Consider the following 15,919-nt stretch of genomic DNA (forward strand, 5'->3'; position numbering starts at 1 on the left):
AAATGAGCATTCTCTCTGTTCATGTGCCGTCCTTTATGAGAGAGGGAGTAGTTCCATACTAAATAATTCACAATTACCAAGTTTTTTTAAAGTTTTTTTAAAGTTTTTTTTAAAGGATCATGACGAGGGCAAGCATTGTACAGGACACATTACTTTGGACCGTGAACTATAACATACGTTATTGAAGAAATATGTGTAGGCCTATACCAACTATGTTTATATTAGGATAGATTGAAGTCCCTTGTCAAACAATTCAACTTGAACAAATACTCCGCATTGTATGGATCAAAATTCTATCGAAACGGATCCCTGTTAGTGACGTGCTGCCAGATCGCCACCTAAATAATAAAAATTGACGCCAGAATCTTGCTATTTTCCTCGGCAGTTTGCTAATTCATTGGATATTTTCTTTATTGTACTGCTGACGTGACAATTAATCGGAAGTCGAGTGATGACTGTATCAAACTAAAGGGTTTTTCTGAACAAGGAACTCCATAGTAACTCCCTGGTCTGAAACAATCCTCGTAAGCTTTCATTACGTAATTACACAAGGCGATCTGTTTACTCAATAGATTTGCGTCAAAAAATTATGACGCAAAGAGGCTCGGCATAAACAGAGTAACCTTATTGGTCACACCTTTCAACGTCATGCATATTTGCATACGTTTAGCAATTCATGATGATTTGACACCGGCACTTGCTTCAATCGAGTACACAACGTTATGATATACATATTTTAGTTCATTCTTCCTCCTTGATAGGAGAGATTTAACCACGATGAATGGCACCGCAGCCATGCAAAATACATTTCGCGTCAGCAGGGTTATATGTAGAATCCACGAGCCGACAAGACAATTCCAACATTGCCGGTTTTCTTCAAGTGACACCAATGTTACAGAGGTAAGTTAAGCTACATAAGGCTCCGTGACAATTCGTCCAGCTGATCGATAGCGTAGGTTCAGTTTAGGCTAAATTTCACATTAGCGTTTACGTTAGTAAACTAGCTTAGGATAGACTACAGGCTAAAGTTTACATCGTTCGACGATTAATGTTAATGCCTGATACTATAATAATTTCCCCGTGGGATAGGCTTTATATTGCAGAACTAGGGCTATTGTGCCTAGAACTAGTGTCACAGAGATTGGCTACTTTCATGGTGAGAGCAATGTTCTCACAGTTACAGCAAGATCCTCTGTTAATGTGTTATGTTACTAGGTTAGGCCTCTACAGTATAGTCAGTATTGCGAAGTTCGCCATACTGCGAAGTTCGGGCACCCTAAGAAATACACGATTTTCACCATGAAAACCTACAGGAAGAGCCAAATTTCACCAAAAAGTACGAAGCTACAGTTATTTTCTCTCCAAAATGACCCGTGTGCAAGAAATTACTTACATATTTGTCAATAAAATGACGAAGATCTATGAAGTCTGTTATAATTACTGAAAGAGCAACAGCGCCACCAATTTTTACCAGCGCCACACTGTAGGTTGCGTGGCCGAAATTCGCAATACTCTAGCAAGAAATACCAGTTCCACAATCACGAAGAATCTTCTTGGAAAACAACGTGAAAACAGTTTGCAGGAAAGAAAGTTTGGCCGTGTATCGTACTAAAACACAATTCTCCCACCATATGAAGTATATTTTCAAATGATTTATACCAGAAGATTTAGTTTTGGGGTGTTTTAAGTCTTATGTGGGCGAACTTCGAAGTCACCATCCTACTAGAACTAGTTCGCCTCACCTGAGTCAGAGTATGTTCTAAACAAATTTAAGTAGCTCAGCCTATTGCAAATAGTGGTAAATGTGTTCACATGTTGCCAATTGTCATTACCTCTACAATAAAGGCCATAGCAATCAACTTAATTGCTGCATAACAACTAGGGCCTACGTAGTAGTAGTAGTATAGTCAGTATTGCGAAGTTCGGCATACTGCGAAGTTCGGACACCCTAAGAAATACACGATATCACCATGAAAACCTACAGGAAGAGCCAAATTTCACCAAAAAGTAGGAAGCTACAGTTATTTTCTCTCCAAAATGACCCGTGTGCAAGAAATTACTTACATATTTGTCAATAAAATGACGAAGATCTATGAAGTCTGTTATAATTACTGAAAGAGCAACTGCGCCACCAATTTTATCACCAGCACCACACTGTGGGACCGGGTGTCCGAACTTCGCAATACTCTAGCCAAGAAATACCAGTTCCACAATCACGAAGAATCTTCTTGGAAAACAATGTAAAAACAGTTTGCAGGAAAGAAAGTTTGGCCGTGTATCGTACTATAACGCAATTCTCCCACCATATGAAGTATATTTTCAAGTGATTTATATCAGAAGATTTAGTTTTGGGGTGTTTTAAGTCTTAAGTGTCCGAACTTCGAAGTCACCATGCTACTAAGCTAGGGTTGCCATATCTGAACATTCAAATAAGAGGACATTCCCAAAGACATCCTGCCCCCACCCAGCCCATGCCTAGGTAGTAAGTAACACTGAAAAACAAATGCTAAAGTGATAAATAAGTCATAAGTAAATATGGAAAATTTCATTTATGGCTGTAATACTAATAGCAATATGAACCAAAATTATAATAATGCATGTGGCTGAAGAACAAGGAAAAGAAATGCATGGCAGTGATGGCACTCCAGGCTAGCCCTAAATCTGCCAAGTCGACAGCACCGTACAGGCGTACATGTGACAAAAACTGAACAAGATCTGTACGATTTCCACCTCACCTCTCTCTAAACATTGCTGTTTCAATTTCATGTTTGGTTTTTCTGGGGGCATAATGATGGAAGCTGAAATCCAGATAAACCAATATTTTGTAGGAGAAGTGAATCATAGTAATATAGTGCTAGTTCACTTGGTGCTTTTCATCAGTAATTGTCAACCATTGTATTCTGCTGTAACTTCACAGATCATTTGGGTTCCTTTATTATTAGCTGGCCTTTCTTAACGACTTCCTTTACTTAGCGATAACAAAAGAAAGGTTGCCTCGTTGCTGGTAGTTGTGCAGTGTGCAGTTGGTACAGTAGTAAGACTTTTGGCATTGCACAACATATATATATATATATATATATATATATATATATAGTTGTGCAGTGTGGAATTGGTACAGTAGTTAGACTCCTGACATTGCATATATATATATATATATATATATATATATATAAAACCAAACATTGGCTATTTTACCTCCAATAACTTACCTAATTCAATTATTGTATCTCACTCGAGATCCAGCCTTTCTCTAAGTGCAGCATATTTGTTTAACAGTTTTTCTGTTATTCCTATATATATGTGTAAAAGTAAGTTGGCCTGAGGTTTCAATCCTAGCAGGATCTTCTTCAGAGGCTAAAGGACTATATATATATATATATATATATATAATATATATATATATATATATATATATATATATATATATATATATCAACAATTTATAGCCAAACCATTTCCCCCCGGTCCGGTGTTTTAAAGTCAATAATCAATAAGACCTTGTGTCTTTCTTCTTCTTCTTAGGTTAAGAAGCCACACTTTGGCCTTCTGTTTGACATAGATGGTGTCCTGGTGCGAGGAAAGCGCCTCCTTCCTCAAGCAGTTGAAGCATTTAGAAAAATCAGTGCTTTCAATCCTAAGGCAAATAGAAGAGAGCTGACTGTACCTACGGTCTTTGTTACCAATGCTGGGAATGCTCTACGTCAAACAAAGGCTAGGCAACTCTCAGAATGGTTGGGAGTACATGTGAGTACCGAAAGGGCTGAAACTTGCTTGGAATAGGAAAACTTGTACCTTTGTACAACAGTTTGAATTGAAACATTTGTTATTGGTGAGACTTAATGTGGAGTAGTGATTGTATGCAGTAAATGAATTCTTGGAACTGCTTTAATTTGGGCAGAGAGTAAACAGGTTTAATAGGATTAGTACCTGCATATATGGTGTTCTAAAGGTCATCACTGTAACTACTGTACAGTTAGTTTAATGTGGTTGCAGTGAATTGTTTCTGTTGCATCAACCCAAATTTGTTAATATTGCTCCCTGATCAAATTATGTTCACAGGCAGGGTAATAGTTCTTCCCGCTGGAGACAGCAGTCAACAAAATCGATATTAACATCTGGACTATCATTTTTCGTTGTTTGCAATCTGTTGGAGGCTGGATATATTCAAAATCACAATAAATCCAGAGCCTTAAAACAAGGCTTTTATGTCATTAGTACAGTAGTTTAATTCATTCCGTACAGACCATGGGGTGCGACCAGCAAAACACACGCTTATCTATATGATCTTCATCTATCTATATGATGTTGACTGTGCTTGTTCTTATCTTTAGTCACACTCACTGTACCACATGTGCTTGCATCAACCGCTGGATGTGTGCGTGGGTGTGTATACAGTACAGTAATATGTAGGTTGTTCTTGTGTGTTGGGTTTAAGGCCATGTATGCATTAAGTATTAAATCCCCTGACATCTGAACATGTGGTGTATGAATTGGGAGGGTTACATGCATCCTCAGGGAAAGGTGTGCCCAGTGATAGGTTAGTGAGTCTAACTTGTAGGGTCAAATGAGCACTGTAATTATGTCTTAACAAATGATGGAACTGTCATGGATACAGTATCCCTGTATTATTATTATATTACAGAACATATGTCTTCATAACAAGCTCTAGAATTGGAAATTATAATCATCAAATTTTATCTATGTAAAGCAGATGTAATTCTTTTCTTGTTTCTAAACGTCCACACTAGTGAGAACCCATGTTTGATATATGCGTGTCTCCTTCACTCTTCCCGACAGGTCTCGGAGAGTCAAGTGGTGATGTCTCATAGTCCATTGAAGATTTTACCTCAGTTTCATGACAAGCATGTGTTAGTGTCCGGTCAAGGCCCGGTGAAAGATATAGCTCGTGGGTAAGACATTTCTGTCTCGTATTTGAATTTGTCGAGATCTTTACATTTTTTGCTGCTCCTCTCTCCTGCCATTACTCAGTCCTTTTCCACCTGATAAATGTATTTGGGAATTTTGGATACATTTATATGCAAGCACTACTTGCCACACAGTGTGTGTCGATTACAGCAAAGCTGTCACATTTATGGCAGAAAAATCCAATTGGCCACATTTTACTTTTCTCTTTGTTTCAATATCCATCATTTCAATCTAAAATGTTAAAACAGTGTTGACATTAAAGCCATCATTATTAGGTAATGTTTACAGAGCAATTTTATGGTAGGTATCTATCACCTAGATCAACGATGATGGTGGAGGTTGTTGAACTCCTTTTAGGGTATCATGACCTCTTAGACAAATGCCAGTTTTTTATTCAATCAATCACACACAGTCAGAAAGAAAACAACTCATAGGATATATGTTTCACTTTCAGATTAGGGTTCAAGAAGATAACAACCATCGACGAGTTGAGTGACATGTTCCCACAGCTAGATGCCGTAGATCATAAACGTCGCACAAACACTCCACAGGTAAGAGGACACTGAAATGCCTAGAGATTCATAGGTTTCTTGTCTACTCATTTAAGAGAATTCTCGAGTGGACAAGTTAAATATTTTTATACAAACCTCTGGCTGAAAACATGGATTATAAACTCTAAAGATAAATTTTTAATTTATAAAAATTAATCAATTGCCAAATGACGTAAATGCTTTTGCAAATCAAACATGGACGCTCAACCTAGATGTACAGTAGTTCTATGGCGAATCAAACAGTACATAGGCCTAGTAGAATCGGAGGTGCTAACTGATGTTAACAGGGTAAACCAACTATAGGGAGTTTCTTTAAAGTCTTTAAGGATAGGAGATAATATGAGCTCTACTCTGTTAGCAGAGAATGGTGCAGTAATTATTTCAGGGTATGAGGTTGGTTGAGTGGAAATGGTAAAGTGATTTCACTGTTGATGGTAAATCAGTTCCCTGAAGGCTTAACTCAATCAAGCAATAGGGAGAGATAACAGATTATTCCTTGGTTGCATTTAGCCATCGATGTACTCAAATAATGTCATGTGTATTCCTAGTCGCAGCAAATGACAATTTGCGATGAAATTCAACAGCTTTGAGAATCAAGGTTACACAGAAATTGTTATGGGTATGAAAGAATTAAAGATGAGAAGTATAAATTGTTTATTGTCCTGATCTTGAGTATCTGTCAGGAATGTTTAATCAAACTTGTGTTTTGTTTTAAACTTTCCAGAGTGAATTGGGCAATTATCTGGCTCCAATTGAAGCACTTATCCTGTTTGGAGAACCAGTCAGGTGGGAGACTGCCCTTCAGTTTATGATAGATGTGTTAGTGACCAACGGACGTCTCCAATCCTCGCCCAAGGCGATTCCCGAACCCCATCTACCTGTTTTAGGCTGCAATATGGACCTCATGTGGATGAATGAGACGCATCTACCTCGGTAAAGACATTAACCTTTACGTCTAATTCATATCTCCAGTCGATGTAAAGTAAGACTCGTATTTAGAAAGATCTGCTGACCGGGATCTTTCCCCACTAAAATTGACAGAAGTGGACCATGACATTTCTCAAGTGAAATTTCTGAAAGACAAATCTACATGACATTTCTAAAGTGGATCTTTTTCTGTTTTTTTTTATAGACAACTCAAGTCTTTGTCATAAAACAAGGCTATCTCTAGTTTGTTTCTTTAATTTGATTATCTCAATCCATTTAGTCTCCTTAGTAATATTGACAGTTTGCCTCAGTGTTTCAAAAGTCAAGATCAATTCCTTGCTCACTTGGGCAACCTTCACTTTTTCAGCTCACGTCCGTCCGTGCAAAAGATCAGTCATTATCGGGATTACTGTCGCTTACACGTTCATAATACGTAAAACTACCATAAATCAGTACCTGCAACTTTTGCATAGATAGATTGATGACTTTGTTTTATGATCCTCTCTAGGCTATCCTAAGCCCCGATTCATTTTAGCCGATGTTATACTTGAATATATTATTTCTTAATCTTGCAGGTTTGGACATGGTTCTTTTCTTGTATGTTTAGAGACTTTATATCAAGTAAGTTTATATCAAGTTTATATCAAACTTTATATCAAGAACTGATTACACAACTTATTGTTTATCTGTCGAGTCAACCTTGAGTGATGTTGACTTCTTCCTCCATATTTTATGCATTCTTTTTGATAATTTACCCTGTGCATGCCTGTCTTTCTAAGCTATAAACATGTTATTGATTTATTGGTCTCTTGGAAGTTAAAGCTGGTCAAATTTATGGACTGAAATGATTCATAATTATTATAAAGATCATCAGATTAAAGGTTTGCTTATGGTAGTCTGAATGAATATAGCAACATGTTCTTTTGCAGTGAAAATAAAAGAGTAGGTTACACATTTTTATATTAATTAGTATAATTAGTAGAGAGAAAGTGATCTATGCCTAATTAAAAACATTACAATAAATTGGTAGATAGTACAATTGTTTGAAGACAATAAGAAACACTGTGTCAACCAGTTAAATTAAAAGCTTATTTTGTGACACTTATATGATAACTGCTCTACAATATTTCCTTGTGTACAGAAAATAACTGGCCGAGAGCTGATTTATACTATATTGACTGGTAAACCTAGCCAGATTACCTACCATTATGCTGAACATGTACTATCACAACAGGCCAAACAGATGGGAATAGTCAAGCCGTTACGGACTCTGTATGCTATAGGGTAAGTGAAAATAACACTCAGATTCATTATTATAATAGATATAAATAAAACCAATACAGCTTATAGTTCTCAGGGATGTAATACCACGGACAATGACACTTGATGTGGGCTAAGCTATGAAGGGAAGGACGTTCAAAATGTCTTCCAAATCGTGCTGTGTGTGTTTGGGGGGGGGGGGGGGGAGGGAGTTAGAGAAAGGGGAAGTGGCTTGGCTATAGGGTGGATCTGATACAGTGGTGAAGAGGCAAAGCTCCTACAGGTGGGTTAAATTAAAACAAAACTGCCAGTAAACTATGATAAGAACGGTATGGGAAAATAAACAAAGGTGAAGTCACACAGTTAAAGTTTCATCAATGGAGATGATAGTACAAGAGGCACAAAATATAAAGAGCTTTACAGAAGTGTTGGTGCTGGTTTCTACTGGAGCGGTTGCCTGGGAACTGGCTATATACCCTGCTGAATGACACAGGGGTAACAGAGGTAGAGCAGGAAAGACACCTTTTACCTAACCGGTGGCTGCTTTGTGCCTCACTTGGTAACGTTGTTTAACTTACAAGTTCTCCAGTCACTGGGTTTGGTAAATCTGAGGTGTCTCAGACTTTCAAAAATGGAATTATGTCACCAGAAAACTAAGGTGCTCTTATTTCAAGAAGGTCATAAATAAGAGGTTTCTTTGTTGTTGTTTATTGTTGAGAGGAAGCAATTTTAAAGACACCTTTCGTCTGGAACTGCGGTTTATATGGAAGGAAATGTTTTTGTTTACAGGACCAGTGCCTTCTGTGGTTGTTGTTGTATCATCGTAATCTCAAACTAATTTTGTGGTTTGGCTTATTGCCTAGTTGTGTTCATTATCAGTTATACAGATCTATTTGATAGTGCTTTATTACCAAAGATAAATATCTCTCTTGATATAGACTAGTAAAATGAGCTTATGATCGATAACAGGGTAAATTTAGCCTTAACATGATAAATTTAGCTCTAACATGGTAAATTAAGCTCTAAAAGGGTGAGTTTGGCCCAGTAGAGCAACTGGTCGTATGTATGACTATAACAGTTGAAACAACGCATGTGATGGCTGTATATTTGTTGAGAGTACAGAATTCCTCCACTGTCTTATAATCTGAGGTTGGATTACTTAAAATAGCTTTAAAAATAAGTAACGTTGACTCCCTTTAGAAGAGTTCAATATTGCCTCATGTTGTTCTTACTCAACCCACCCTCACTCTTGATGGGGGGGGGGGCAGGTCTTAGCTCATTTGTTGGTCTTCTATTTAGAAGTCATCTCTTATTGCCTTTGTTTTTCTTCTTCAGGGACAACCCCATGACAGACATCTATGGTGCAAACCTTTACAACCAATACTTATCGCACAGAGGCATCAAGAGGTTGAAAAACACTGCCGATATAAAGAGCGCTATAGCTCAACAGAGCACCATGAGATCCCCCAATGGTCATTCGGGTTACGTGGACAAAGTCGACATCACCTTCGGCGAGAGCGCCGAGATGATGGAGTCTGTGTTGGTCTACACCGGCGTGCACTCCAAGAGTGCCGCGGTGGAGATGATAGACTCTTCCGGAGATTTAACGGCCATCGATCACGGCCACCGAGACTTCAAGTACTGCCCAGACCTCTCCAGGCCTACCTTGGAGGTCAAAAATGTATTTGAAGCGGTCAAGACAATCTTCAGCAGGGAAAACTACGGTCCCGGTAACTTATAACGTTAATGACGCAAGATAGATTTTATGCCATACTTCTTAGGATTAGTAGGATGTGGAAGCCGGGGGTCAAAAGTTTCTCCTGTTCTTTTTTAATATCATTTTTCCATCTATTTGGACTGATAACATCAGCTCTGACAATAGGTTCAACATTATTCCCAAGAACTAATGCTAGAAAATTACGCAGGTTTCTCCTTTCGTCACCCATTTCTTTTGGGTGGAAAATTGAAAGACCAAACCTTGATATTTATTAGTCTAGTGTGCAAATATGATCTACTTATGGGATATTAATAGCGCTTGAACTACTGTTCCAACGAACAATGTATTGCGACAGGGTAGCCATTTCTGCCGATGAAGCAGTCGTTTGACGGGACTGAAATATTCAAATCATTTACTTTCACGGAAAGCAAATTTCATCATTGTTAGCATATGTAAAAGGGTAAGTTATTATGTTGCCAAGGAAACTTTCAGCCAAAAGATGGAAAATTTCCTCTCTCCATTATTTATATAGCTTCTTTGCGTAGATGTGACACTGTTTTATAGTCATATGTCTGGCAAGACTGGAAAAGCCTTCGTAAAAGGAAGATGTTAGATTAATCCATTTATTGTAGAAACAAGCAGGGCTTGCAGTGGAGTGGTTTTTAAGTATGAAGGAAGCCAGTGTACAGGGATAGAGGCTATTGCTATATGTTATTGTAAATTGTGGTTATTGTGAAAATTCTGAACATTCCATAAAATCCTACAAATTTAACAAACATATATCTCTGTTGTTAAGCATAAAAAGAGGATTGAATATAAATATTAATATCAATATTCATAACATAAAAGTTGTTCCTTAGAAGTTGATGGGACTAAGTTAATTGGGAAGTTTAACTTTCGCATGTTTTTCGATGTGACCTTTTGCAAATAAGTTCTGTAACAGGACAGAATAATATAACCAAAGAATCGGAAACTGTGTCCCACTACGATCTGCAAAGAAGTGTCTGTACGCTAGGTGTTTGAGTCAGTTGTGTTCTTTTCACAATGTGTATTTATTTGAGTGCCTTCTGTATATGGTCTTCTTCCAAGTTTCTCTTCATAACACTCTTCAGTGAATTCAAATTTATTAGGCTTTCTAAAGTTCATTCATTTTAAAAGGTCATGGGGGGAGCAGGCCATGAATGTTGGTGTGCTAAAATTTTGCAAATAGATCAAATGTGCTTTCCAGGATTTCCCTACCCGCTTTTAAATTATGTGACCGTAACTGTTTTGAAAAATGCATCCATGAGTGGCCATTTCTTAGACTCTAGCATATTTGAAGATAGTTACATGATGACCCTCTAGCAAACTTCATAATTACCAAGTTGCATTTAATTATCTATCTATGTATGCAATTAGTTTTTTTTTGTTACTGATAGACCAGCCACATTTTATTTGACCAATTAATTAGTTTGTAAATTAAGAAAATTTCATTGTTTTTGTCACAAATCAGCAGCATGTGGAGTGATGAGCAGTATGCACCTTAAACACTAACTTAAGTGAGATTTATAACTTAAAGGTCTTCTTTGGTACTTTTGATGAGCAGGTGCATATAAGCCTGATATAAGAAGCCACTTTAATAATAATAATAATAAATGAGACTTTTATAGCGCCAAATCAGTAAACAAAAGTTACTGCTCAAAGCGCTTTACAAAGAAAGTAAATTAATTTACAAAAGAACAAGTGAAAAAAATGGGTCTTAAGTAGACTTTTGAAAGTAGAAAGTTTGACCTTTTGCAAATAAGTTCTGTAACAGGACAGAATAATAACTTTAGAAGTCCATCCATCTTTGTCACAGGGTAAATAATAGTCCAGAGTTATCAAATATTGATTTATATGTGTCATTGACAAATCCATTCCATATGTAGGGAGACAAGGTGGTTGATAAAATTTAGTCACTTTCCAGTAAGCAGGTGTTATATTGATTTCTGGACTAGTGCAAGTTGTAAAAAAATATTGGTGATAGTTAATTTTTACATTTCATTTTGTTACAAAAAAAAACAAAGCGCTACTACTAGAGATATTGATACATATCAAGTTATTGTAATCTAAAGATAATTTAAATTACACCTATTTCTAAAACAAATAGGATATCTTCTTAACAATGAATTGTTCTTGTGATTTGTGCATCATAACTCGTGTGATTTAGTTAGTGTTTTCAGGTATAATTACAGCACCCAGCACTGTCCTGACATGGAGTGGCTCTATAATGGTTTGGTACAATGCTAAGGTGATACCTTTTTTTTGACAGAATTATGTTCAGACCTTTATTATACAGTTCCCATTAATTTGAGTATCTAAAACCAACCAGTCATAAATAAATGCATGATTTTCTATCATCAAGACAGTCAAGTGTTTCTCCGTGAACCAGTGCAACACATCTGAGTGCATTGCGACATCACTGCGAACTCTTGTTCAATTAATATTCAAATATGTTCAATCAATATTCAAATACGTTCAATTAATATTAAAAATGTCGGAATATTAATTTACGGGTGTTAGGACACTAGGCAGGACCCAGCCTTTAAGACAAGGGGAGTGGGGGGGGGGGGAAGAAATCAATTTGTATTTCACATTATAGGAACAATAGAATAAATGTTCCGAGCAATTAATTTTGCAACGTAAACTACACTGTAGAAACTGGGTTATACATACATCTGCAATGCAAGCATGGCTATGGGCTATGCTTAATGCTGCTATCAATCTTTATGAACAATATAATACCTATTCCAGATCTTAAAACTGCTGTTTCAACATTAATGCGAGGTCCCATATAGTCTACTGTTGTAGGTAAAAGGGTATGTAATGTTGCACTGCCATCAATACCTGATTCTAAAATTGGACATTCTGTTTATCTCAAACCATGGAAGTGACATTTTTTTTCCATTTCTTTTCTATTCATTTTTTGTTTTTTTTAAAGGTGCATAGTACTCATTTGAGTTATTTTGTTGCTTTTATAGTGAAACCTTGGATTCTAGAAAGACATTTTCATCAGTTTTGAAGCTTTATGTATGAAACCTAAGCATGAGCAGCTACTAAATAGAAGTCTTTGATGTCATTGTCGATGAACATCTATCACTATACGAGGAGTTACTCGATTATCTTTATTAAACAAGGGGGGGGGGGGAGCCTGTCGGCCATTGTCTCATATTGTCATTTTAAATGTTCATTTTTATGCCAAGGTATTTTTATATCTAAAGCACACTTCTAAAATAATGGTTGTTTGCTTTGCAGGATTGAGGTTCTGTTTTTATTCCAACTCGGTGTCTTTTTCCTTCGACGTTATTTTAAATGTATCGCAGAAGTATTATGCACTTGACATGTTTAAATGCAGCCAGCAGTCTTGTCCAAACACATCCATTTTCATGTATACAATTACCTAAAAACCATATTTTCAATGTGAGAAGTGAGGGGTGTACAGTTCCTCAGGTATGTGGTTACTTTGCATTATTTATTGTGTGTTATTATTATTAATATGTTAAATCATGTTTTAATGATTCTCAATAAATATATCCCAATAGATGAAACACTACTGGGCTTTACACTTGATAATGATACTTCATTATGACACTTTTTTTCTGAGCTTAAAGAATTGATCGGGTACCAAAGACTGGTTATAATTTTAGACAAGAAATTGATGAATTATGAGGCATTGGTAGACTATGAATGCAGTCTATTATGCAAGATTGTGCTACAAGGCAGGGGATATTTGGCTTTGGCAGCCCCCTCCCCCCTCCCAAAGAAAGAGTATCAATTTCAGGGCACTGGTACTTTTGCTGGGCAAATTTAACCAACTGTTCATCGTGTCATGAGCTTAATACACTGTTAACACCATCATTACGGGAATTACACATGAAAATGGGATGGTAGGACAAATCAACTGGACGACTTAATTTGCTGAACGATACAAAGAGAATCGTAACTACACAACCTGGTATATTGAACTCTCTGCAGTTCAAGCTTTCTTACTATAATAGCAATAATACTTTACTGAAAGAAGTAACTAATATTAATAATACTTTACTGAAAGAGATTAAAAGTAACTATATTAATAATACTGTACTGAAAGGTTAAGTAACAGTGTAGTGATCACAGAATGCTATCAATGCAGTTTCTCAAACATCTTGTGACATGTTGGGGCAAGTCACAAGACATGTATTCCTATGGCACTCAAAGTAATCTTGCATGAAAAGTAATCAAACTGAGATTTTAGTTTGTTAGGGGTGTTATCAAAATTTGGCACAGGTTCAGAAAGTCTGCCAACTTCTCTGAAATAACACTATTATGATTCATTGCATCAATTTATAGTCTGCCAACTTCTCTGAAATTACACTGTAATGATTCATTGCATCAGCCTATAGAGCCACTATGCAACACACCATGCTGTGGATCTGCCAACTGATAACAAACGGACGGTCTTTTACTATATATAGCATTGGTGTGTGCTTTTATCAAACGCACATGCGATGACGATAGATTAAGCCATCAGCATGCTACTCGGAAGAGCTCTCTCTAAGTTTAGCTGTATTTATAAGAAAAGTAAACAGCCCTTTGTCAATTTATCTTTATCAATTTGAAACTTCAAATAAACAACTGTTTACTTACAGAATGGAGAACAATGAGATGGGTTAATATAAACTTTTGATAACATAAGTTCATGAACCAGTGCTAAGAATGGATGTTTACCCTATATTAAAGGCATTGAAGACTCGTCCCAAACCGCGTGCCGCGCTCTGAAAAAGTTAACTTTCTGTTGCTTGCAAGCGAAGTTTTCTGCTTGTCGCTACAAAATGCAGTCAGTAATGAAACGTGATACCTTGTTATCTTTAGCTGGACCTGAGATGTCCATCGCTGTAACGTTTGTACACTGTGCTGAGGGTATTGACTGCAGCTGCATGTACTGACTGTACACTTAGTGTCTAATTACCGAAGGTAGCAAGCTGTGTGTGTGTATTTTCTGGGATCGATGGTGGTGTCCAACACTTTTGTTACACCTCATTTGAAACTAGGTCAGATTACCGGCATTAGACGTTTCTTTTGGCACAAGTCTTCAAACCCTTTAATAGGTAAAGTAGGCTACAATATGGATTAATACAAATGCCAGCTACTTTTCCTTAACGTAGAACAAAATCAAATGATGTACACTGAATCCTAAAAAAATATTTCAGAAATGTACAGTTAATGCCATAGAAGTATTAAATATTACAATGGATTTCATAGAGACGCTAATGTGGAATGCCTAACTATGCATGCCTGTTAGACTACATATACTATCCTACCTTCATTACTGTGTATGATGAATCAGTGGCATGCCTATGGACCTCATTAAACAGTTCCAAATAAACAGTGGCACAAAAAGAGGTGACATGCCAGTCATGATATGTCAGTTATCATACAGTTTTGTACCTTACAATTTGCCTTAAAACCGTGTGTCATACCAGTTACTATGAAATATATCTGCCTTAAGCCCGGGTCACATCTGCGCGATTCAACACGCGATTCAACTCGCAACTAAAATCACGCGAATCAGAAAAGCTGCTTCTGAGAAGTTGCGCTGATTAGGACATTGCTCTATTGCAAATCAACCCAAATCGACGGTGCAACTTTTATTGCGCAACAAGTTGATACCCGTGTCTAACATAGCACATCTACTTTGTTACCGGGCTTCCATCAAGGCAAAGGTGTACTACCCCTCCCATCTCCTTGTATGCAGACCTAATGCATAGCCTAAGTATGCCTAGGAAGAAACTATTATGTGTCTAAAAGTTTTTGTTTCTGGTGGAGGATCCCATATGGTGGAGGCCGCTTCGATGGTCTCAGGGCCCCCTCCCCCTTCCTCATCAAAATTTTTTGGATTTAGCCCTGGTAACAAATGTATCTTACTTGTATGTCACAATACATAAGACAATACATTAAGTAACAGGCCATATATGTTCTCCATTAGCTACATGCATACAAATTTCTCATGACTTTATCATGTATTATGACATGCTATAAGCAGAAGTCCAATTCTGGAAAAGCAAAAGGAAAAATTCAAAAGGAGTGGGTAACAGTAACCCCATGCACATAATATTAGACATTTGGCCGCATAGCCAGGATGGACGGTGCAAATGCCCGTCTCTCACTGGGAAACCAGTTTATAATAAACTATGAATGCCTATCTACGATATGGAGAACCCCTTTATAATAAACTATGTTGCCTGCTTCAGACTGATCCTACTCTAGTATACTGGGTAAAAAAAAAATCCCCATATGTCCTACTAATGCATTCTCTCTACTTTTTATACTCATATAAATATCATGATTTGACTTATAAATGAGAAATGCATTTTGCTATTAGTCCTTTAAAATTTAACATCAATTAAGCCTTACAATTAATAATTATACATATTCCAAGAGCATGAAATAATGGTTAAGAGGTATCTTCCTTTCAATATCTGATGATTACGTGCTGTGTGAAACTTAAGACTAGCACACAAATTATCTTCACAATGGCAAC

General features: G+C 36.9%; 1 protein-coding gene across 1 annotated transcript; it reads left to right on the forward strand.

Moving 5' to 3' along the window:
- Positions 1-659: 659 nt before the first annotated feature.
- On the forward strand, positions 660-15,761 carry LOC139960954 (haloacid dehalogenase-like hydrolase domain-containing 5). Its single transcript, XM_071959680.1, has 8 exons — positions 660-900; positions 3,523-3,744; positions 4,798-4,910; positions 5,381-5,477; positions 6,202-6,410; positions 6,980-7,025; positions 7,546-7,688; positions 9,000-15,761. The coding sequence occupies exons 1-8, from the start codon at positions 778-780 to the stop codon at positions 9,403-9,405; spliced, it is 1,359 nt and encodes a 452-aa protein (XP_071815781.1). The 5' UTR covers positions 660-777; the 3' UTR covers positions 9,406-15,761.
- The last annotated feature ends 158 nt before the right edge of the window (positions 15,762-15,919 follow it).

The sequence above is a fragment of the Apostichopus japonicus genome, chromosome 20 (assembly GCF_037975245.1).
Source record: "Apostichopus japonicus isolate 1M-3 chromosome 20, ASM3797524v1, whole genome shotgun sequence".
Taxonomy (NCBI): domain Eukaryota; kingdom Metazoa; phylum Echinodermata; class Holothuroidea; order Aspidochirotida; family Stichopodidae; genus Apostichopus; species Apostichopus japonicus.

Bases quoted from the DNA above. Each gene is read 5' to 3' on its own strand.
- LOC139960954 (XM_071959680.1), top strand. From the start codon at position 778: ATGAATGGCACCGCAGCCATGCAAAATACATTTCGCGTCAGCAGGGTT. The intron at 3,745-4,797 runs GTGAGTACCGAA...TCTTCCCGACAG, and splicing joins CAGAATGGTTGGGAGTACAT to GTCTCGGAGAGTCAAGTGGT. The intron at 6,411-6,979 runs GTAAAGACATTA...TTAATCTTGCAG, and splicing joins AATGAGACGCATCTACCTCG to GTTTGGACATGGTTCTTTTC.